Source organism: Citrus clementina, unplaced genomic scaffold, assembly GCF_000493195.1.
Source record: "Citrus clementina cultivar Clemenules unplaced genomic scaffold, Citrus_clementina_v1.0 scaffold_7, whole genome shotgun sequence".
NCBI lineage: Eukaryota > Viridiplantae > Streptophyta > Magnoliopsida > Sapindales > Rutaceae > Citrus > Citrus x clementina.
The window spans coordinates 12,967,402-12,990,054 of record NW_006262075.1 but is presented as its reverse complement, the minus strand read 5'-3'; the positions used below and the strand labels follow the sequence as shown (position 1 = coordinate 12,990,054).

Sequence of the window (22,653 nt, the reverse complement as noted above, 5' to 3'; positions counted from 1 at the left end):
TTTACATTATTTAAATAGGCAAGCATTTGTAATTGTAATCTATTCTACCTATTTCGAAACGAAAAACAGAAACTAACAAATTCAAAGGGAGCGAGTATTGCTAACTTCATACTCCCTAAGAGTACAGTACTTTTTCGTTTCCCAAGGCGCGTGAAGTGCACGAGCAGCTCGTGCAAAACTTTGTCAAAGTCAACTAAAGTGAAGATCACAAGCAATCTATGATCATCCCACGTGGCGATAACCCACCAACCAAGTCGTTTAGCAAACCAAGTACTCCGGAACCATGACGTAATAAAACAAAACAAATACCCTCAAAACTTTCCGCCTTGAAATCATCTCTCTAATTTTTAAGATTCTCTCCACAATTTTATATTTATTCTTGCATATTTCCTCTTATTTAACATGTATATTTTATTTTTTTAATGTAAAAATCCCAAATTTACTAATCAACTTATGTTTGCAGAAATGAAAAAAAAAAGCGTATTGCAAATATATTTTTATATATTATAATTATACTTTTAGTTATCAGACCACTCTACAGTCCATATTTTTTAATCACCATATATTTTTTTATATTTAATTTATAAAAATAAATAAAACTATTGTCATTCTCTTTATCAAACCCATAACTAAAATTCTTTTAAAAAAATCTCAATTATAATTGACTCTTTTTTTTTTACACATTATATCTCATCCATATGTAATTAGTTTGTAAATATTTCTTTTTCCAATGGATTTTTTTTTTCTTGGATGATGCGAGGAGAAATTCTAGAATATATTTATTGTACCATATTAGTCATACAATAACAAATAATATCATGACATGTGTGTATTTATTTTATAAACTATCATGTAAGTGGTGGTTGTATTAAACTCAATTACACATGTCATGCATGTTTTAATTGGTTATAATACAATAAATGTATTCTAAAATTTCTCTGATATGAGATATAGCTAATTAATTTCCTTTTAAGAACAAATTAATTAGCCAAATTTGAAAAGTAATTATCTGATGAAATTATATTAGATAAAAATAAATACAGATAATGTTACTTTAATCTTATCTAAGACTTTCTCTTATTGTTGACGATGAAATAAAGATAACTTGGACGAGAATAACAATATTTCGATGACGATGAAATTAAAATAATCCCTAAAATAATAGTTATTAACGAATTAATATTGATACTATGTTCATTGTCAAATGATTCAATTGGAAAAAATCTACTAATAATAATCATAAAAACAAATAGCTGTCAAAATCATGGTAAAATTTTTTCAGTTATTTGGATAACACTTGTCTGCTATTCCAAGAAAATTTCCCTCGAGTTTCTCGTATATCTGAGGGATCATTCTCTCTGTTTTATAGTTTCTTTCAGAACAAACACTCGAAACCCACATCAGAGTGAGCATTTTTGAAGCAAAAATGGCGAAAGCTAAGGAGGTATTCATAGGAGCAATCGATCAGGGCACAACGAGCACCAGGTTCATCATCTATGATCATCAGGCTCGTCCCATTGGATCTCACCAGGTCGAGTTCACTCAGTTTTACCCTGAAGCCGGGTACCCATCTTTCTCTTTTTCATTTTTATGCATTCTTTTGTATATATTATCGTACTAAATTTGATTGATGGTTTATTAAAATTTGATATTTTTAGTCCGAGCTCTCTGTTTCCGAAAAAAAATTGGCTTTATAAGCATGTGTAAAGAATTGTGTGACTAATTTATTTTTTATTGTAGTGATATTAAATCCAATGAAGGGTTTGTTAAACTGAACTTTTCTTTTTTTAAAAATTTGTTTAGATGGGTCGAGCATGAGCCGATGGAGATCCTGGAGAGTGTGAGGGTGTGTATGGCTAAGGCTTTGGACAAGGCTACGGCTGATGGCCACAATGTGGACAGTGGATTGAAGGCGATTGGTTTGACCAATCAGAGGGAGACAACTGTTCTTTGGAGCAAATCTACTGGTTGTCCCCTCTATAATGCTATTGTTTGGATGGATGCTCGTACCAGTTCTGTTTGCAGGTGACCAGCCTGTCCTTTTCCTGTTATTTATCTTTGTTCGTTTATTGTCCTCGTTTCAACCATTGAAGATCTGGGGCCTTTTGATTATTGGTTTTGATACATGAGTAGGCTTAGGGTGTCATCTAATGACCATGATTCGGATTATGCAATTCTGGCCATTTGTTGATTTTTGGAATTTCTACCTTTGATGTTTGAAAGTGGTCTCATTTTTAGGAAATTGGAGAAGGAATTACCTGGTGGGAAAACCCATTTTCTGGATGCCGTTGGTTTGCCTATCAGCACTTATTTCAGTGCGGTGAAACTGCTATGGATGATGGAAAATGTGGATGCTGTTAAAGAGGCTATTAAGAAGGGGGATGCCCTGTTTGGAACTATAGACACTTGGCTAATATGGAATTTAACTGGTGGAGTGAACGGTGGTTTGCATGTCACTGATGTCTCTAATGCATCGCGAACGATGCTTATGAATCTCAAAACTCTTGATTGGGATAAGCCTACACTAGAAACACTAGGGATACCGGCTGAAATTTTGCCCAAAATTGTAAGTAATTCTGAGATTATTGGAAAAATTGGCAAAGGGTGGCCAATTACCGGAATACCAATTTCAGGATGTCTTGGCGACCAGCATGCAGCTATGTTAGGACAAGCTTGTAAAAAGGGTGAGGCTAAAAGCACCTATGGTACTGGTGCTTTTATACTTATGAACACAGGTGAAGAGGTAGTTAAGTCAAAGCACGGACTTTTGAGCACTTTAGCCTTTAAGCTTGGTCCTAAAGCACCGACTAACTATGCTCTAGAGGGTTCAATTGCCATCGCTGGAGCTGCAGTCCAGTGGCTCAGAGACAGTCTGGGCATAATTAGCAGTGCAAGTGAGATCGAGGAATTGGCATTGCAGGTCAACTCGACTGGTGGGGTTTACTTTGTACCTGCTTTTAATGGATTGTTTGCTCCATGGTGGCGTGATGACGCTCGCGGCGTTTGCATTGGGATTACTAGGTTCACAAGCAAGGCTCACATTGCTCGAGCTGTGCTTGAGAGCATGTGTTTTCAAGTGAAGGATGTCTTGGATTCAATGCAAAAGGATGCAGTGGAGAAGGGTGTCATAAAGGATGCAAAGTCGGAGTTCCTGCTTAGAGTGGATGGAGGTGCTACGGTTAACAACCTCTTAATGCAGATTCAGGTTTGCACTTCTCGCTATTTTTAGTGCTCTGTTGCAGTTCTACATAGCTTTTCATTCATACACATGACCGATAACAATTTCCAATTTTCTCATCAATTTTTCTGCTGTTTCTTTTTTCCTGAAGTATCCTGTTCTTGGTATTGTTTCTTCTTATTGGTTATAGTTTTGCAGCTATCGAAGCAAATTTAACTACTCTGCTTTCTTTAGAAAAATATTATGATTTCCCATTTTTGAGCTTCTCATATTTGAATGCAGGTCAGTTAGTTAGTCTTTATAGGGCTCTAGAAAAGTTTATTTGACACTTCTGCATGATTTGTGTGATACATTCTTAAGAGATGTTTTCCAAATAAACTTTTAGCTGGCTGCTTGCTAATCAGAAGCTAAAGCAATGTTTAGATTCAAATGCTTTCAAAGGGTCTTACTTTGTGGGTGGAAAAAAGAAAGAAAAAGTAAAAAGAGGAAATTTTGTGTTTCATACTGTTTCTGCATTAAAATTTCACAACTGTTTCCCGACATTTTATGCTGATTTGTAAAATAGCCTGGCATGTTCTCCTTTTTTCTACAATTTCTTTGTTGTACTGTGTGGGTCTCAAATAGCAATCACTTAATTAGCAATTAGTGCTTATGGAAATAATGGTAATTTTGAACAATCTGTGCATTATTCAGACATCACACTCTTTCCATTTTCTGGAATCTGGTGTTGATATTTTATTATCTTTCTGCGCTGGAAGGCCATATAAAACTGTTCTTATCATGATTTACAGGCGGACTTGTTGGGAAGCCCAGTCATCAGACCAGCTGACATAGAGACAACGGCTCTTGGAGCTGCCTTTGCAGCTGGATTAGCAATTGGGGTTTTCAAAGAAGAAGAGATTTTTGATTCTGGAGAAAGGACTAAGACTTCAACCACTTTCAAGCCTGTCTTAAACGAGGAATTCAGGAAGAAGAAAGCAGAATCCTGGTGCAGAGCTGTTGAAAGAACTTTCAACTTGGCCGATCTCTCTCTTTGAATGATGTCTCTGGTTTTCATCAACCATCCGTTGTTTTCCCTTTTCTCCTTTTCCTTATCAGTCTTTACATCTTTCATGGTTATTTTTTTTTTCTTTGTGTAGATTCTTGTGAATTACAGACAAGTTATAATTGTATTTCAGGTGAATAACGTTATAATTAATAAATGCTTTCTTCTCCTAATTGCTTTTGTATAGATAAAAATTGGTGCTTTTGTTAGTCTCCTCATGCTCTAAGCTGATTTATTTGATAGGATCTCTCAAATTTAATTCTTCTGCAATTTGATTAGAAGGATCTCTCGAATTCTGATAAATTGTAAAGAACTTGCAAGGCTTAAAAGCTATGGGAAGTTGTTCATTTGAATCACGAGAAAATCAGACGAAAGGTAAGTAGAAACCTTGAATCTAGTTTCTGAAAAAACATATACCAGATTGCAGAAAAGCCAATAGAAAACGTAGTACTAGAAAACAAGTGGCACATCCATATTCTTTCTATTATAATCGTGCTCTACGATCGCCAATAGAATACATATTTGAAAAGCCAATAGTAACATAAATCAATACAATCTTCAATGAAATAAAACCATAGTCTGCGCCAATATGGGTTTACCCAAAGGATCGCGAGTAACCCCAACATCACTGTGACGCAGGACGCAACAAAACTCCAATAGAATGCCACCAAATCAACCTCAGATTCATCTTCTGCTCCTTTGGATGATGGTTCTAGCAACTCTGGGAGATTCGTGCAGCCCTTGTTAATTGCTGGACCGCAAAGAAAGAGATTTCCTCTATAGCTGCTTTCATCAAAAGTGGAAAATTGCTCTTTGTCTGGGATTGGGCCGGACAAATTGTTGTATGACACATCGAATGTAGATAAACTGTGAAGTTCGGTCAACTGAGGAGGAATTTGACCATTTAATTTGTTGTGGGAAAGGTCTAGAGACTCTATCATTTTCAGATTGGAAAAGCTCTCAGGTATAGAGCCCGACAAGAAATTATGAGATAAATTCAATCCATGAATATTTTGAAGGTCACCAATTTCTGATGGAATGTCACCTGTTAACTCGTTGTTCGACAAATCTAGTCCTGCCATTAACTCAAGAATGTCACCCTTGTAAGATTCATATCTGTTTTTTGTCATAAAATTCACCGCTACTAGTGCACCTAACATTCTACCATCGTTTCCATCCAGCAACAGTTCAACAGTAGAATTATAGTAATTACTGACGTATGCATCGTCTAAATACATACGCAATACTATATCAAACCCATACAAATATCCATTTTCTACCCTCGAAAACAACATATTAGTAATACATGCAGGTATTGAACCATTAAGCCTGTTGTGTGAGATATCCATGATGCCTAATTTTCGCAAATGACACAATTGATGAGGAATAGGTCCTTGCAGATAATTCCCTCTCAAAAGAAGAGTACGCAGATTTGAATGCTCATTGATCTGATGTGGAATTCTACCAAAAAAATAATTATACCTTAAATCTAAAGTCTCCAATGCAGAGCCTCTGAAAAATGTATTTGGAATTGACCCACCAAGAGCATTATTTTGCATATAAAGGTGCTTCACTGATGAAAGATTCAGGGTAGATATCATGGATCCGGACAAATTATTTTCGGAGATATTCAGAATTTGAAGACTTGCAAGATTGTTGAATTGGACTGGAATATTACCTTCCAAAAGATTTTTGGACATTGACAGAATTTGAAGATTTGAGAAATTGCCCATCCAAGAAGGAATATGACCAGACAAGCGGTTGTTGGATATATCTAAGACCATTAATTCAGTGGACCTTAACAATCCATCTTTAATCTTCCCACTGAAATTATTGTTGTACAAATATAACGCCCATAATCGAGTCAAGTTCATGTAATTGGGAAAAATCTGCCCGACGAAATTATTATTTGACAAGTCCAACCATTCTAGCGAGAAGCAATTAATAACTAGAGATTGGGATAATTCTCCTGCAAAATTGTTACTAGACACGTCCAGTAAACGAAGCCCTTGCATCTTGCCAATAGAAGAGGGAATATTGCCTTCAAAACTATTTTTCGATATATTCATATAGACCAATTTCGGAAGGACAATACCCATATTCTGCGGGAGCTTACCACTGAAACTGTTTCTAGAAATATCTAAACTATGCAAACCATGTTGGGCACTGGTCAGTTGAAACCTTGAGAATGAGTTGTTAACCAAGTACAAAACTTCCAATTTTGTGTTGTTTCCCAACAACCAAGTTGGGAAATTGCCAACCAACTTATTGTGAGAGAGATCAAGGTATTTTAAGTTAAATTGGTGTAGAAGAAATTTAGGAATAACACCTAAGTTGCACTTGGTTAAACTGAGGACTTTAAGTTGAAACGTAGGGAGGCAGTTTTCTGTTTCAACTTGTAACAAATCGGTTTCCATCGATAGTTGGAAGACCTCAAGTTTCGAGAGGTTGGCTAATGAACAGAATGAAAACAAGCGCCCTTTAAATTTGTTGTTAGAAAGAGCCAAATATTCAAGGGATGTGAGGTTTGCAATTACTGAAGGTAAGATTCCACTTAACTGATTGGAAGAAATATCAAGAACTTTGAGGTGGGTGAGGTTGTTGAGACACCGAGGAAGATGACCTTCCAACTTATTGCTTCGAAGATTCAGCTCAAAAAGATTCTTCAACTCACATATTCCTGAGAAGTGAAAAATAAAAGGGTCAAAATTTATAAAAATATTCAAGTTCTAAATTGGTGACATTTGTAGTTTTGTACATTTAACACTTTCATCTGTCATGAAATTACTTTTACCTTTTAGGTGGTGGTTCCTTGTTAATTTTTAATATTATGTTTATTCTATAGTTTAAGTTGTTATGGAAAAAACATATTGTCGAAAGGTAAAATTGACATTTTAATATAAAAATTGTTTAGATTTAGTTTGTACATACATGTTGGATAATCAATTTGTATTAAATTAAAAGGTCACATTGCTCCTTTAGTTAGTCTCTTTTTGTTATTGTTTGAAACTTCGATAGCATGAGGGAAGTTTACTAATTAGAAAGAAGATGATCCTCAACATTATTTCCTTTAAGATTCAACTCAAAAAGATTTTTCAACTCACATACTCCTGAAAAAAAAAATAAAAAGTTTAAAATTCATAGAAGGAATGACTTTCTGGTTTTCTAATTGTAGTGAATTTAGTCAAAACCCGTATGATTTATCAAAAAATAAATAAAATCAAAACCCTGTAAAATTATTCCTAGAAATCAATTTGTCTTATTCTCGTATATTATGATGTTTATTTCTAAAGCATTTCAAATAACAGTGGAATTATTGGCACCCCTCTAAATACCTCTTGACACCCATTTTCTTCATTAACCCCATTAAAATATTTAAAATTATTATAAAATTCTTTTAACACCTCCTTCAATGACCAAAATACCCTTATTAAAACTTATTAGTGTAAACCCCATTCTTTAGTTTTTATTTATTTATTTCATTAAACTTGTCTCTTCCATTCAAAAGAAAAAAAAAAAGATTTCTTCCATGCAAAACTAATGAGATTTTTTAGCATTGTATTATGAGACATAAATTTTCTCAATGATATTCGTGAATAATTAATATGATAGAAAGAGTTATTTTTTATCTCTACTGATATTTTAATATATACCGTCACTTTTAGCATTACCAAGATTTGGAGTGTTTGAATCATAATTTGTAAATTAGTTTGCACTTTGAGTAAACTTGAAAATGTGAAAAAAACAATTAAAAAAATGGAAATATATTATCATCTTGATTAACATCTAAAACAATTTTTGTCATTGGAGGAAGTGAATTGTTATATACCTTGAATTGTAGTTATCCCACAAGAATGAAGATCCAATGTTTTCAAGTTTGGCAAATCTGCGAATCCTACATGCGCCGATGAAAAATGAAAATATTACATTTAAAGGCATTGTATGTGATCCGCGCGCTTGATGAACATTAATTCTACCTTTAATTTGCTTCTTATCTCAGATTCAGTGGCCTACCTAGCATTGTCAGATTTTGATTATCGCTTAAATCCAACACTTGCAGGTTTGTCAAATTTGCTAATCCTGTTAAAAAAGGTAAATTTTGTCAATAACAGTTATGTCACTCTCGTCTATATTGTTTAATTAAAATAATATGATAAATATTGAATGAAAATTAACTGTGCACATTGTTATTTTTTTGTTTCTATTGATATTTTAATATATACCGTCACTTTTAGCATTACCAAGATTTGGAGTGTTTGAATCATAATTTGTAAATTAGTTTGCACTTTGAGTAAACTTGAAAATGTGAAAAAAGCAATTAAAAAAATGGAAATATATTATCATCTTGATTAACATCTAAAACAATTTTTGTCATTGGAGGAAGTGAATTGTTACATACCTTGAATTGTAGTTATCCCACAATAACAAAGATCCAATGCTTTCAAGTTTGACAAATCTGCCAATCCTACATGCGCCGATAAAAAATAAAAATATTACATTTAAAGGCATTGTATGTGATCTGCGCGTTTGAAGAACATTAATTCTTAATTTGCTTCTAATATCAAATTCAATGGCTTACCTATCGTTGTCAAATTTTGGTTATCGCTTAAATCCAACACTTGCAGGTTTGTCAAATTTACTAATCCTGTTAAAAAAATATAAATTTGTTAAAGAGCCACTACAATCTATCAAAAAAAAGAAAGAAAGAATGACTTCCTTATTTTCTAAAAGTAGATAATTTAGTCAGAACCGCTATAATCTATCAAAAAAGAAAAAAAAATCAAATCCCTGTTAAATTATACCTAGAAATTATTCTCGTATATTTTGATGTTGACTTCTAAGTCATTTCAAATAATCTAAAAAAGAGTTCAGCATTTCTTGTTCATCATAATTGCCTACTACATATTAGGTACGCGCTCATTGGACATTATATTGGTTCTCTAATTTTTGAGTTGTTTTCATAAATAATAAATGGTCTAAGAGGCACTAAATTAATTTGTCTTGAATATTTAAATATTTCCTCTCATAAAATCAACAATACAAATAAAGAACTCGATTTTAAAAGGTATTTTTAATTAAAGGGGAGAAAAATTGGTCTTCATAATTTTGCCTTTCAAGTAGCTTGTTTGACCAACAAACAAGTCGCTAGAAATTGGGGGTATAAATCATTAATGTAAGTATTAAAAATTATCATGTTTCAACGAAAAATAACTGCCTACATTTATTTTAAAAATTTTACCTTGAGTTGTAGTTATCCCACAATAACGAAGAGTTAATTCTTTCAAGTTTGGCAAATCTACGAATCCTCCATGAGCTGATAAAAAATGAAAATATTACATTTAAAGGCATTGTATGTGATCTGCGCATTTGATGAACATTAATTCTACATTTAATTTGCTTCTTATCTCAGATTCAGTGGCTTACCTAGCATTGTCAGATTTTGATTATAGCTTAAATCCAACACTTGCAGGTGTGTCAAATTTGCTAATCCTGTTAAAAAAAACATAAATTTTGTCAATAATAGTTACGTCACTCTCGTCTAAATTGTTTAATTAAAATAATATGATAAATATTGAATGAAAATTAACTGTGCAAATTGTTTAATTAAAAAAAATTACCTTCTAAAGAACCGTGTATATAATAATTATAACTCAAATCCAACGCTTCCAAGTTTTTTAATTTAGCTAATCCTACACCAAGAAAGAAGAAAACTTTTATTAATCATCTTTGGAAAAAAAAAGAATTAAGATTAAGAAACAAATTTCAAAGTTAGATTAAATAATTGTAGTAATAAAGCTTATGATGATTAAGATCTAATTAAATTGATCATATACTAAAAAATGATTTTATTTTTCCTTTTTTTTTTAAATTTTACTAAGATATTAGAGAGTAAATTTTGCCGTGTACCAATTCTAGTCAAGTTTATCAAGTTTTCCAGTCAAAAATTGGTTTTAATTTGACATTATACGTATGTAAAAATTAAGGCCATAATAATATCACGAAGGAATTTGGGTAGTGACTTGTTGCCGTGTACCTTGAATTGTAGTTATTCCACAGTAAGCAAGATCCAATTTTTTCAGGTTTGTCAAATTTGCCAATCCTACACCAATGAAAAGCAAAATATTACTTTTAAAATTATTGTAGAAGGTTGTGATTAGTGTGCTGACTTGGTAATTATCTCAGTAGCTTACCTAGCCTTGTTAAAGAGCCACTAGTTATATTGAAGTTCCAGCTTAGATCCAACACTTGCAAGTATCTCAAATTTGCTAATCCTGCTTAGAAAACATTAATTTTGATCAAGACAATATAAATATATATTTTAATTAAGAAATTAATTCAGTTGCCTGACATGTATATCTGCTGGCCTGAAAGGTATATGTATACCTTGCTTGGTTCTGGAACCTTCAATGGAATTGTCACTAAGAATCAAAGTGGTAAGTGAAGTTAGTGTATTCAAATATGGTAATATGCTGTCGTTGAAGAAATTACCACCAAGATCTAAGATCTTCAGCTGCTTCAAACTCCCAAAGCTATCGTAAGCTGCAAATTCATATGAAGTGTTATTATTAATTAGTCACTGACAAAATATTTATGGACGAGAAATAAATGTATACATATATACGGACCTCTATTCTCATAGATGCCTGTAAACCAATTCCCAAGTAAGTCAAGCCTTTGCAATTCTTCAAAAGGATGAAACAATGACATATTCAGAAGCGAAGCCGAAGTTCCATAATAATGATTCAATCTCTTTGTATTATTGAGTGAGAGTTGCATCACGCGTCGTGTGGTAGCGTTGCACTTAACTCCCTCCCAATCATCACAACAATCAGACGGCATTCCATCATCTTCACCAACCCATGAAGGAAGAATTTTGTTATCACTGACTGATGATATGAAGAAGCTCTTGATTTCCAACAGAGCAGTCCTCTCTGTTTCCAAGCATCCTTTGTATCCATGCATTTCATTCATCAATACAATAATCCAAATTAGTGACATTAATGAGAACTTAATACAGGGAATACTTTCCATTGCAGAGCAACTTTTCATTTGGTTAAAATTATATGTGCAATGAGGGAAAATCAATATTAATTTATACTAAAAGTTTATTGTAGGCCTCGCAATTTGATTGGCTGAGGATTACTCAACCACTCCGTTCAATATCTTATGTGGCCAATACATCGCCATCTTTGAAGACTTGTAAGCACTTCATGTTCTGCAACATTCGACCAGCGGGAAAAAGCACTTCATTAATACCCCGTGGAAAATATAGATAAAGTGATTGTAAACTAAAACGTTTTACAATAGTTTGATGGAGATAATCATAACTAATAAAAGAAAAGTTGACTGAGATAATTTAAATAATTAACCGTTTGTTTGGATTTCCATTGCATTATCAGTCAATCTATCAAATAATGTGTTTTGAGAAGAATTTGATTGGATGTTTGTTAAGTTTAAATTAATTTATTAGAAAATCAATAATTAATCAACGTAAATCTTCGTATATGTTTAGTTAGTGTGGCGTAGTCTGAAATGACAAAACACATAAATGTTATTTGAAGCTCTTGCGACCCTTTGTGTTCATGCATTCGAATCAAAGCTACTAAAATCAAAGATATTGATAATCCTTAATAAGGAAAGTTTCCATTGCTCTCAGTCTACACTCTTCACTACTATTACAATCACTTGAAATGACAAAAACAGAAGTTTCGTATGAACTTGGGACGGATGTACGGGTCCAATTTAAATGACCCTAGCGAATTTTCCATATATTATTACAAATGGCCATCAACTCTTTTTCCTATATGATTGGTTTTTTTTTTTTTTTAATTGAATTGTATGTTTGGGTTTGCATTGAATTATCAAACAATCTATTGAAGCATTGATATTTGATATTCTCAAATATTTAATGGGTTTTGAAAATTATTTATTAGATTTTTGATAAATTGGTTTTTATTATTAGATGATCAATAATTAACCAAGTAATTTTCCATATATATTTGGTAATTTACTCATAAAAGTGTGGATCACATTGACATGACATTTTATATGATGCATGACATACGGAGAGGTGCAGTTTAAATGCGCAAATTTTATATATAAATACATATTTATTACAACATACAATCATTGAGTTAAAGGGCAAGCGTGAGTTTGGGTTTGAAATATTTAAATAATTTATTTCATTATCGATTCTTAAATAACATGCTTTGGAATTAATAGTTCAATAGGATGTTTGATATATTGAAATTTGTGATAATGAATAATCAACTAATTTTCATACTTGTTTAAAGATTTTAGTAAATTACTCATAAAATCCTGGCATATATTGAAATGACAATTAGTTTTGGTCTCTGTAATGACTAATGAAGAATTGGAAGCCTGAAATTCCACATGTTGCAATGTTGGACCAAAGGGGAAATGCTTCATTAACATTACATGGAAAATAAATGTTGACTGACTTTCAAATTAGGCCAACATACAAGTAGTTCTCAATTCTATTTTTTCCAACAGTTGATAAAGATGATCAGCTAAGGGAAAAAAAAAGTTGATTGAGATAATTTAAAGAATTTAACCGTAAGTTTGGGTTTGAAATTATCAAATTATTTATTCTAGTATTGATTCTTAAATAATGTGCTTTGGAATTAATAACTCGATAGGATGTTTGATATATTGAAATTTGTAAAAATCAATAATCAACTCTTTTTCATACATGTTTAGACATTTTAATAAATTACTCATAAATTTGTGGTGTACATATCGTTTCTATGTTATTAAAATTTGTGAAATTTGTGAAAATCAATAATCAACTCTTTTTCATACATGTTTAGACATTTTAATAAATTACTCATAAATTTGTGGTGTACACCGAAATAATAAGTTAATAATATAGAAACGATATCTAAAGCTCTTGAGTCCCTTTGTATCCTTGCATTAATTTGAATCAAAGCTCGAATTAAAATCAAAGACCGATATTGAGAATTTATATAAATAACTTAAGAGTATGATTTGGTTTACATTGACTTATATATATCAAATAATATATTCAAGCACTGATATTCTCAAAAATAGAAAAAAAGAAAAAAAAGACAGTCAATCTTTGTGTCAATTGATATTATTGATTGGTAATAAATCTTAGTAGTGATTGACAAAGATTGGGAAAATCACTCTCGGTGATTAATAGTCTTCGTCCTCGTCTTTGTTTTGATCATTGTGATAGATGATGAGTGGTGCGTAAGAGAGGGTTCATCGCTTGCGGAATTTTCGCGGCCATTCAAGAATCAGGATGGTTGTTGTAGAAATCCACGAGAATTAGCCTTGCAATTAGGGAAAGTTCAATATTAATTTATACTAAAAGTTTATCAATGGCCTTGCAATTTGATTGGCTAAGGATTACTCAACCACTCAATTCAATATCTTAAGCGGCCAATACATCGCCATCTTTAAGTCTTTCTTCCAAGACTTGTTAGCACTTCGTGTTTTGCTACATTCGATCGACGGGAAAAACCAAATCAGCACTACTATATAATTAAATTGATTGTAAACTATAAATTTTTCTAATAGTTTGACGGGGATAGTCATAACTAATAAAATAAAAGTTGACTGAGAGAATTTAAATAATTTAACCGTATGTTTGGATTTCCATTGAATTATCAGTTAATCTATTTAATAATGTGTTTTGAAAAGAATTTGATCGTATGTTTGATAAGTTTAAATTTGTTAGAAAATCAGTAAGTAATGAACTTAAATTTTCATACATAAAAGTGTGGTGTAGTCTGAAATGACAAAACAAATAAATGTTATTTGAAGCTCTTGTGACCCTTTTTCTTCATGCATTTGTATCAAAGCAGCTAAAATCAAAGATATTGAGAATCCTTAATAAGGAAAGTTTCCACCGTTCTCAGTCTGCAGCTTCACTATTACAATCACTAGAAACGACAAAAAAAGAAATTTCACATGAACTTGGGACAGATGTACGGCTTCAATTTAAATGATCCTAGCTCCATATATTATTACAACTGCGCGAAAAATTAAAGTTGACTGACTTTCAAATTAAAGTAGCCATCAGTTCATTTTCCTCTAACAAATAGGAGACTGTCAATACAATAAAATAAAAGTTCACTAAGAATTTATGTAATTTAAGAATATGATTGGGTTTTTATTGAATTGTATGATTGGGTTGCACTGAATTATCAAAAAATCTATTCAAGCATGCATTGATATTCTCAAATATTTAATGAGTTTCGAAAATTATTTTATTAGTTGGTTTTACTATTAGGTGATCAATTATTAATCAAGTAATTTTCCATATATATATTTAGTAATTTACTCATAAAATTGTGGATTACATTGAAATGACATTTTATATGATGTATGACATATGTAGAGGTGATATTTAAATAGGAACCAATTTTATATATAAATACATATATATTGCAGCATTCAATCATTGAGTTAAAGCGCCAATCACGGTAACCACCGAAACTTGTGAATGATTAGTTCATCAAAATCCTATGTGTGGCGAATTAATATTTCCTAATGTAATGGTGAGTAGAATAGCACATGTACCTAACTCGTATTTAAAAGTTAACTGTAGAGTTGAAGGTTGTTCAAGTATTATACACTTTAACCAAAATCATTTTTTTTCACTCTATTAATTCACCAATCAAGGGCATAAACGTCATGGGCATAAAAGCTCAATTTATACAAAAACTAATTTTTTTTGAAAAAATGTTACAATTATTATAATTGGAAATTGATTGATTTTCAAAGATTGATTCAATCAATCCCGATGTTGTGGGACAATCGATCTTAATATTGATAGTCAATCTTTACAGTGATTGGTACACGTTAAGATAATGGGTTTTGGCCTCTAAAATGACTGAGAAAGACTTGTAAGACCTGGACCAATGAGGAAACATGCTTCATTAGTACTCCATGGAAAATAAATGTTGATTGACTTTCGAATTAAGCCAGCATACAAACGGTCGTTAATTCTACTTTTTCCAACGGGTGATGGGGATAGTCAACTAATAAAATTAAAGTTGATTGAGGTAATTTAAAGAAGGGAAAAAGACAATAGAAAAGGACATAATATCCCTTAACATAAAAAAAAAAAAAGATATATAACTCATTTTTATTATTAAATTCTATTTTTTTAATCGTAAATTTATTTTTAATTTACAATTATTATTATTATATCCTTATAATAAATAATTCAATATATTGACTTAAGAAATGTCATTGATAACGTGTATAATGAAATCAGCAACTTTTTATTTAAAACTTAAAATTGAGTTGTAATTATCTTTTATCCAAATTATTCATTATAAATTATTAATATACCCTTTCCAATGATAGGATGATAAAAAATGATGAATAATAGGTAAAATTAAAATCAAATTTATCATTGGGAAGGGTATGTTCGTAATTTAAAGTGAATAATTTGGGCAAAAAGTAATTACATCTTACTTCTTAAGTTTTAAATAAAAAAAATTAATTTCATTATACCTATGATATGTTTTAAGTCAATATATTAAATTATTTGTTATAGGGATATAATAGTAATTGTAAATTAAAAATAATTTTACTATTAAAACAAATGAAATTTAATAAAAAAATGGATTATATGTCTTTTTCGAAACGTTAAGAAGTTTTATGTCCTTTTTTTCCAAACGTTAGGGGTCTCACTGTTCTTTCCCCTTTAACAAATTTAAGTGTAAGTTTTTAGTTCAAATTATCAAATAATTTTTTCGACTATTGATTCTTCAATAAGTGCTTTAGAATTAACAATTCAATAGGATGTTTGATATATTGAAATTTGTGAAAATCAATAATCAACTAATTTTCATACATGTTTAGACATTTTAGTAAATTACTCATAAATTGTGGTTTACAACGAAATAATAACACATAAACGATATCTGAAGCTTGAATTGAATCCCTTTGTATGCTTGTGTTAATTTGAATCAAAGCTCGAATTAAATTCAAAAATCGATATTGAAAATTTATATAAATGACTTAAAAGAGTATGATTGGGTTTACACTGATTTACATATCAAATACGTAAATATCAAATAGGTAATGCATTCAAGCATTGATATTATCAGAAAAAAAGGGGACAATCCATGTTTGTGTCAATTGATCTTGTTAATTGGCAATGAATCTTAGTAGCAAGTGACAAAAATTGGAACAATCACTCTCGGCGATTAATAGTCTTTGTCCTCATCTTTGTTTTGATCCTTGTCACGGAGAACCCGTGGCGTGTAGGAGAGGGTTCATCGCTTGTGGAATTTTCGTGGCCATTCAAGAATCGGGATGGTTGTTGCAGAATTCCACAGGGGTTGGCCCGCTGAACCGGTCTACACAATACATGCTCTCGTGTCCTTTGAGAAAGCTCACGATTTACGAGGCAGATCATCATGTCTTTTTTTTTTAAAGAACGATCATCATGTCCTTATTATCGGGTTTAAGCTTTTATGAATCTGATGTCTTTCTACTGATTTTATTCACATCCCCATGATGATTTTCTATAAGCAATTATGCTAGTTTTTTTTATGAAATAATGCTAACTGATATGAGCTTCTTTGCTTGTGTCCATCGGAGATGAATTCATACAGAGCATTGTTATTTATATTTTTCTACAAGCTGTTCTGCTGGTTGTTTATGAATTAATCCGTGGATGATTAAATTAATTTATAAATTAGAATCATAGTGGTTTATTTTTAAAAAAAAAAGGAAAAAAAAAAAAAGAAAAGATGACGACAACAACACATTTTAAATACTGTAACAATCTTGGGGTTTTGGGCATGAATGTCTCGCCGCTTTCATTACAACTCGACGCAATTGAACATGGTGTCTAGACAGGCCCAAAGTTAACACAAACTTGGGTTTTATCTTTTTCGCGTTGGGCCCATCAGAACACTGGGCTGGATTTCGCCTTGTTGTAGTAAATCGCGTTGGATTTCGCCTGGATTTCAGTGGAGAAGCAGCAAAATGGTGCCGGTCCAGAGAATTCCAGTATTGACACGGTCTCGTCAACAGACTGCAAGCTCGGAGGGGGAAACTCTTGATCGAACATTAATGACGTAATAAAGACCTCTTTAGTATTTCTCACTTTTACAACTTAAAAAAAATAATTTCTTACATCATTAATGATATAAAATTGTTGTTGTAATAATCGTAATAATTATAATATTAATAATTTACAAACTGCATTAATCATCCCAAGTCTTCTAACTTGGTGTTGTTTTGTAACACCCAAGATGGGAAATCACCAACCAAATTATTTTGAGAGAGGTCATGGTACTTTAAGCCATACTGGCGAAGAAGAAAAGTAGGAATGACATTTAAGTTGCAATTGCGTAATCCTAGGAATTGTAATTGAAGTGTGGGCATAAAGTTTTTAGTTTTACTTGTAACATATTTTTTGTTTCTTGTTGAAAGTAGGAAGACCTTGAGATTTGAACGATCAGCTAATGGACTGAGGGGGAATATGCCTCGAAAGTTGTCGTCAAAAAGAGCCAATAATTCAAGACATGTAAGGTTGGCGATAACAGAATGTAAGCTCTCACTTAACAGAAGGTTAGCAATAATTCAAGTGATTATCTAGTGATTGTGACGTTGCTCAGATACGAAGAAAGTTGACCTTCAAAATTATTACCAATGAGATCCAATTCAATAAGATTCTTCAATTCATATATTTCTGCGGAAAAAATTTATGATAAGAAGAAAATGTCCTTTTTAATTTTCTTATTGTTACTTCATTTTAGATTGGTTCTCTCTGATATATAATTCTATTGGAAATTATTATGTATACAGAGAAATTCTTTTCATAAGTAATAAATTGTCTACAAATCATGACAATGCACTTAACTTATCTTAAGATTAAAATTATCATGTTTTTATTGGAAAAATAACTGCTAATTGTTTCTAAAGTTTACCTTCGCCTTCCAAAGAACCTTTTATATTATTAAAGCTCAAATCCAATGCTTCCAATTGTTTCAATTAAGGGAATCCTGCACGGAGAGAAGAAATAATGTTACAAGATGCCGAATTTCTTAAATAGGCATTGGAAAAATTGGAGTTTAACTATTACCTGGCCATGTTACCAGTACGCTTGTACTATTTCTTCTTAGAACTATAGACACTTGGCTAATATGGAGTTTAACTGGTGGAGTGAATGCTGGTTTGCACGTCACTGATGTCTCTAATGCATCACGAACGATGCTCAAGAATCTGAAAACTCTTGATTGGTATAAGCCTACACTAGAAACACTAGGGATACCGGCCGAAATTCTGCCCAAAATTGTTAGTAATTCTGAGATTATTGGAAAAATTGGCAAAGGGTGGCCAATTACTGGAATACCAATTTCAGGATGTCTTGGTAACCAACACGCGGCTATGTTAGGACAAGCTTGTAAAAAAGGTGAGGCTAAAAGCACCTACGGTACTTCTGCTTTTGTACTTCTGAACACAGGCGAAGAGGTAGTTAAGGCAAAGCATGGACTTTTGAGCACTTAGCCTTTAAGCTTGGTCCTAAAGCACCGACAAACTACGCTCTGGAGGGTTCAATTGCCATCGCTGGAGCTGCAGTTCAGTGGCTCAGAGACAGTCTTGGCATAATCAGCAGTGCAAGTGAGATAGAGGAATTGGCATTGCAGGTCAACTCAACTGGTGGGATTTACTTTGTACCTGCTTTTAATGGATTGTTTGCTCCATGGTGGCGTGATGACGCCCGCAGCGTTTGCATTGGGATTACTAGGTTCACAAGCAAGGCTCACATTGCTCGAGCTGTGCTTGAAAGCATGTGTTTTCTAGTGAAGGATGTCTTGGATTCAATGCAAAAGGATGCAGTGGAGAAGGGTGTCATAAAGGATGCAAAGTCGGAGTTCGTGCTTAGAGTTGATGGAGGTGCTACGGTTAACAACCTCTTAATGCAGATTCAGGTTTGCACTTCTCACTTTTTCTAGTGCTCTGCTGCAGTTCTACACAGCTCTTCATTCATTTGCATGACTGATAACAATTTCCAATTTTCTCATCAATCGTTCTGCTGTTTCTTTTTTCCTGAAGTATCATGTTTTTGGTATTGTTTCTTCTTATTGGTTATAGTTTTGCAGCTATCAACGCAAATTTAGCTACTCTGCTTTCTTTTGAAAAATATTATGATTTCCCATTTTTGAGCTTCTTGTCTTTGAATGCACGTCAGTTGGTCTTTCTAGGGCTCTAGAAATGTTTATTTGACACTTCTGCAAGATTTGTGTGGTACATTCTTAAGAGATGTTTTCCAAATAAACTTTTAGCTGGCTGCTTGCTGATCAGAAGCTAAAGCAATGTTTAGATTCAAATGCTTTCAAAGGGTCTTACTTTGGGTTGGAAAAAAGAAAGAAAAAGAAAAAAAAAGGAAAGTTTATGTTTCATACTGTTTCTGCATTAAAATTTCACAACTGTTTCCCGACATTTTATGTTTATTTGTAAAATAGCCTGGCATGTTCTCCTTTTTTCTACAATTTCCTTTTTTCTACAGTCATTCTTCATTTATGAGTCACTACAAGAAATAAAGAAAACTTATTTAGTATGTAATTTGAAAAATAATATCAAACGCATCCTAAAAAAAATTAAACACATCCTAAAAAAATTCTTATCTTTCAAATAGATATTCAATTCTAATCATCGAAAAAACAACCATGCGAATTATTACCTAGGCTTTCAAGAGAACCGTTTAAATCATTGTAACTTAGATCCAACGCCTTCAAGTTTCTTAATTTAGCTAATCCTGCACCAAGAGAAGAAATGATCTTAGTTATGGTTTTTATTTTATTTTATTTTTTCAAACAATTAGACATCTTTAATTCTGCGAATTCTTACCTGGTTCTGCTACGGAAACGCCTATATTATTCTCACTTAGATCCAAAACAAATATGTAGAATGGAATGAATAAATATATAGATAAATAAATACAAAAAGTTAGAATCTGAATACTTTAGTTTTACGATATAAATATCAAGCAATCACATTTTAACCTAGTAGTTTTTAAATATTTTTATTTGACTGATCATTTGAATCCCGCGGAAATATGTGGTAAAAAAAATTAATTTACACTTTACCCACCAATGCCTTAAAAAAAGAAAAAGAAAAAGAAAATTAAATAAACATACCTTGATTCTCATAGACACCATCAAAAAAGTTGAGACAAGTCAAGACTCTCCAATTCTTGGAAAGGCAGAAACATTGACAAATTTAGAAGTTTGTCAATTTTGTTAATCCTGCTGCAAGGGGACAAAAAAAATGTAACTATATTAGAATGGAATGAATAAGTATATAGATAAATAAATACAAAAAGTTAGAATCTGAATCCTGTTGTTTTATAACATAAATATCAAGCAATCACATTTTAATTTAGTAGTTTTCAAATATTTTTGTTTGACTGATCATTTTAATCTCACGGAGATATGTGGTAAAAAATTAATTTACACTTTACCCACCAATACCTTAAAAAAAGCAGAAAAAGAAAATTAAATAAACATACCTTGATTTGGTTTGAAACCATAAATTCCACAGAACCGCAGTCTCAAAGTTGTAAGTGAAGTTATTGTAGTCAAACTTGGTAGTAGACTGTTGTTGAGGTTATTAGAACCAAGATTCAAAATCTTCAGCCGCTTCAAACTCCCAATGCTACCATAAGCTGCGGAAAAGGCAGGTATTAATAGCAATTGAAGAATTTTGTTTTTGTTTTTTTTCCCCCATGAAATTGGTTTTACGTTTTTCTTTTCAGTGTAATTGTGAAAATTGTTGAAGGCCGAAAAGAAATGAGCCCAAGTTGGCTTGTTTTGATTCTTGGGGTAGTGAGGGGAAAAAAAAAATTTGTTTAGGCTTTTCCCACTGCCCCTACTTTTTGAAAAAAAAAAGGGTCCAAGAATTTAACAATAACAATAATAATTAATAAATATATTTTTTTGCATTTTGTAGCTTTTGCACAAAGAAGAGTTCATTACACTTGGAATTGATCAGCAAATCAGGACTTTGCACAAATGGATGTACATACATACATACCTTCATTCTCATAGACACCACCAAAATAGTTGTCAGACAAGTCAAGACTCTCCAATTCTTGGAAAGGCAGAAACATTGACAAATTTAGAAATCCAGAAACAAACCGTCGTGTAAGTTTAATTCCATCGAGTGATAGTTGATTCACCCGTCGTGTGGTGGCATTAACGCACTGAACTCGCTTCCAACCACAACAATCAGACATTTCATCATCAACCCATGAAGTTAGAATTTCGTCTTCATATTCAATATCGCTGACTGCTATAAAGAATCTCTTGATTTCCAACAGAGCAGTCCTCTCTGTTTCCAAGCAACCTCTGTATCCATGCATTTGAATTAAGCATATGGAAACCCACGCTAAGAGCTTAAACAAAAACATATTCATTATTTTAAGCAAAACACTCACAAGATTAACCCTCACCTAATTTGCTGCACTCGATATTCATTTATTGCAGACTTTATAGATATATATAAGGGATTAATTTGTTATGGTGAAAGATTCATTTCACATTAAAATTAAAAAAATGTCAAATCTAGCTACATAATGCATGCATGACGGACGTTAATGAGCTATTGCTGACGTGGTACTTTCGACATAAAGAGGATTTTGTCCCGACCAAAATAAATCATCAAACATGAATATGAGTTTAAGTGTTTGTTTTTTCAAATTAAAATAATATGAATACCACTCTTCTTTTTCTCTTGTAATTGATACACGTTTTGAATTTTAAATTTTAAGACCAATACTGTTATATTTGTTTCCTCACTAATTTTAAATTAAAAAAAATATAGAAAAATATTTGAAAACCACTATTTTGACATTTTTCCTTAACAAAATTGAAATTTGATTTATATAATGAAATATTTCTATTAGCTATTAAATTTATCGTAATTTTAGAAAGACATTTTGAAACAGTAATTGAAAATATTCATTTGAACTTTTTATATTTACAGAGAAAAATCTATTGGTGCTAGTTTCCAATTCATAAAAATAGGTCATCCATGAAACACGCTTTCAACCATAGAATAATAAAATATATGATTTATGAAATATTAATGAAGTTCATATTTTTTCTCTTCTAATAACTACTAATTAGAACCTTGAAGAGCAATTGACTTTTTATTTTGTAAATTTTTATATTAATCAGATTGATTGGATCAGATTAATCGGATTTGACTTTTTATTATTTTGGATTATTAGATTTTAATGAGTGATTAGATCAAATTGATCTAAAATATAAAATCCAATAGATGATGAATTGGACTTGAATTTGATAAAATATAATGGATTTGAACCATTGAACACCCTTAATTTAAAGCAAAATCGACATTTGTTTTCACGTACCGTTTTTTAAATTGGTTTTAAAAAACGAGAAAAACA

The 22,653-nt window shown here is 31.9% G+C and overlaps 3 protein-coding genes and 1 pseudogene across 3 annotated transcripts; 2 read left to right on the top strand and 2 right to left on the bottom strand.

The window, feature by feature from the left end:
• Nucleotides 1–1,142: 1,142 nt before the first annotated feature.
• LOC18036541 (glycerol kinase) lies at nt 1,143–4,385 on the top strand. The gene is made up of 4 exons (XM_006427377.2): nt 1,143–1,563; nt 1,804–2,025; nt 2,239–3,205; nt 3,970–4,385. Exons 1-4 carry the CDS (start codon nt 1,427–1,429, stop codon nt 4,213–4,215), a joined length of 1,572 nt encoding a protein of 523 aa, XP_006427440.1. The 5' UTR covers nt 1,143–1,426; the 3' UTR covers nt 4,216–4,385.
• Nucleotides 4,386–4,576: 191 nt separating this feature from the next.
• LOC112096943 (receptor-like protein 9DC3) lies at nt 4,577–8,244 on the bottom strand. Its single transcript, XM_024181178.1, has 4 exons — nt 8,238–8,244; nt 8,053–8,118; nt 4,823–6,903; nt 4,577–4,624 (listed from the first exon to the last, which is right to left on the bottom strand). The coding sequence occupies exons 1-4, from the start codon at nt 8,242–8,244 to the stop codon at nt 4,577–4,579; spliced, it is 2,202 nt and encodes a 733-aa protein (XP_024036946.1).
• An 8,975-nt stretch (nt 8,245–17,219) lies between these two features.
• LOC18036791 lies at nt 17,220–19,195 on the top strand (annotated as a pseudogene).
• Nucleotides 19,196–20,325: 1,130 nt separating this feature from the next.
• On the bottom strand, nt 20,326–21,657 carry LOC112096941 (polygalacturonase inhibitor-like). The gene is made up of 3 exons (XM_024181177.1): nt 21,276–21,657; nt 20,752–20,907; nt 20,326–20,339 (listed from the first exon to the last, which is right to left on the bottom strand). The coding sequence occupies exons 1-3, from the start codon at nt 21,655–21,657 to the stop codon at nt 20,326–20,328; spliced, it is 552 nt and encodes a 183-aa protein (XP_024036945.1).
• Between the last annotated feature and the right edge of the window lie 996 nt (nt 21,658–22,653).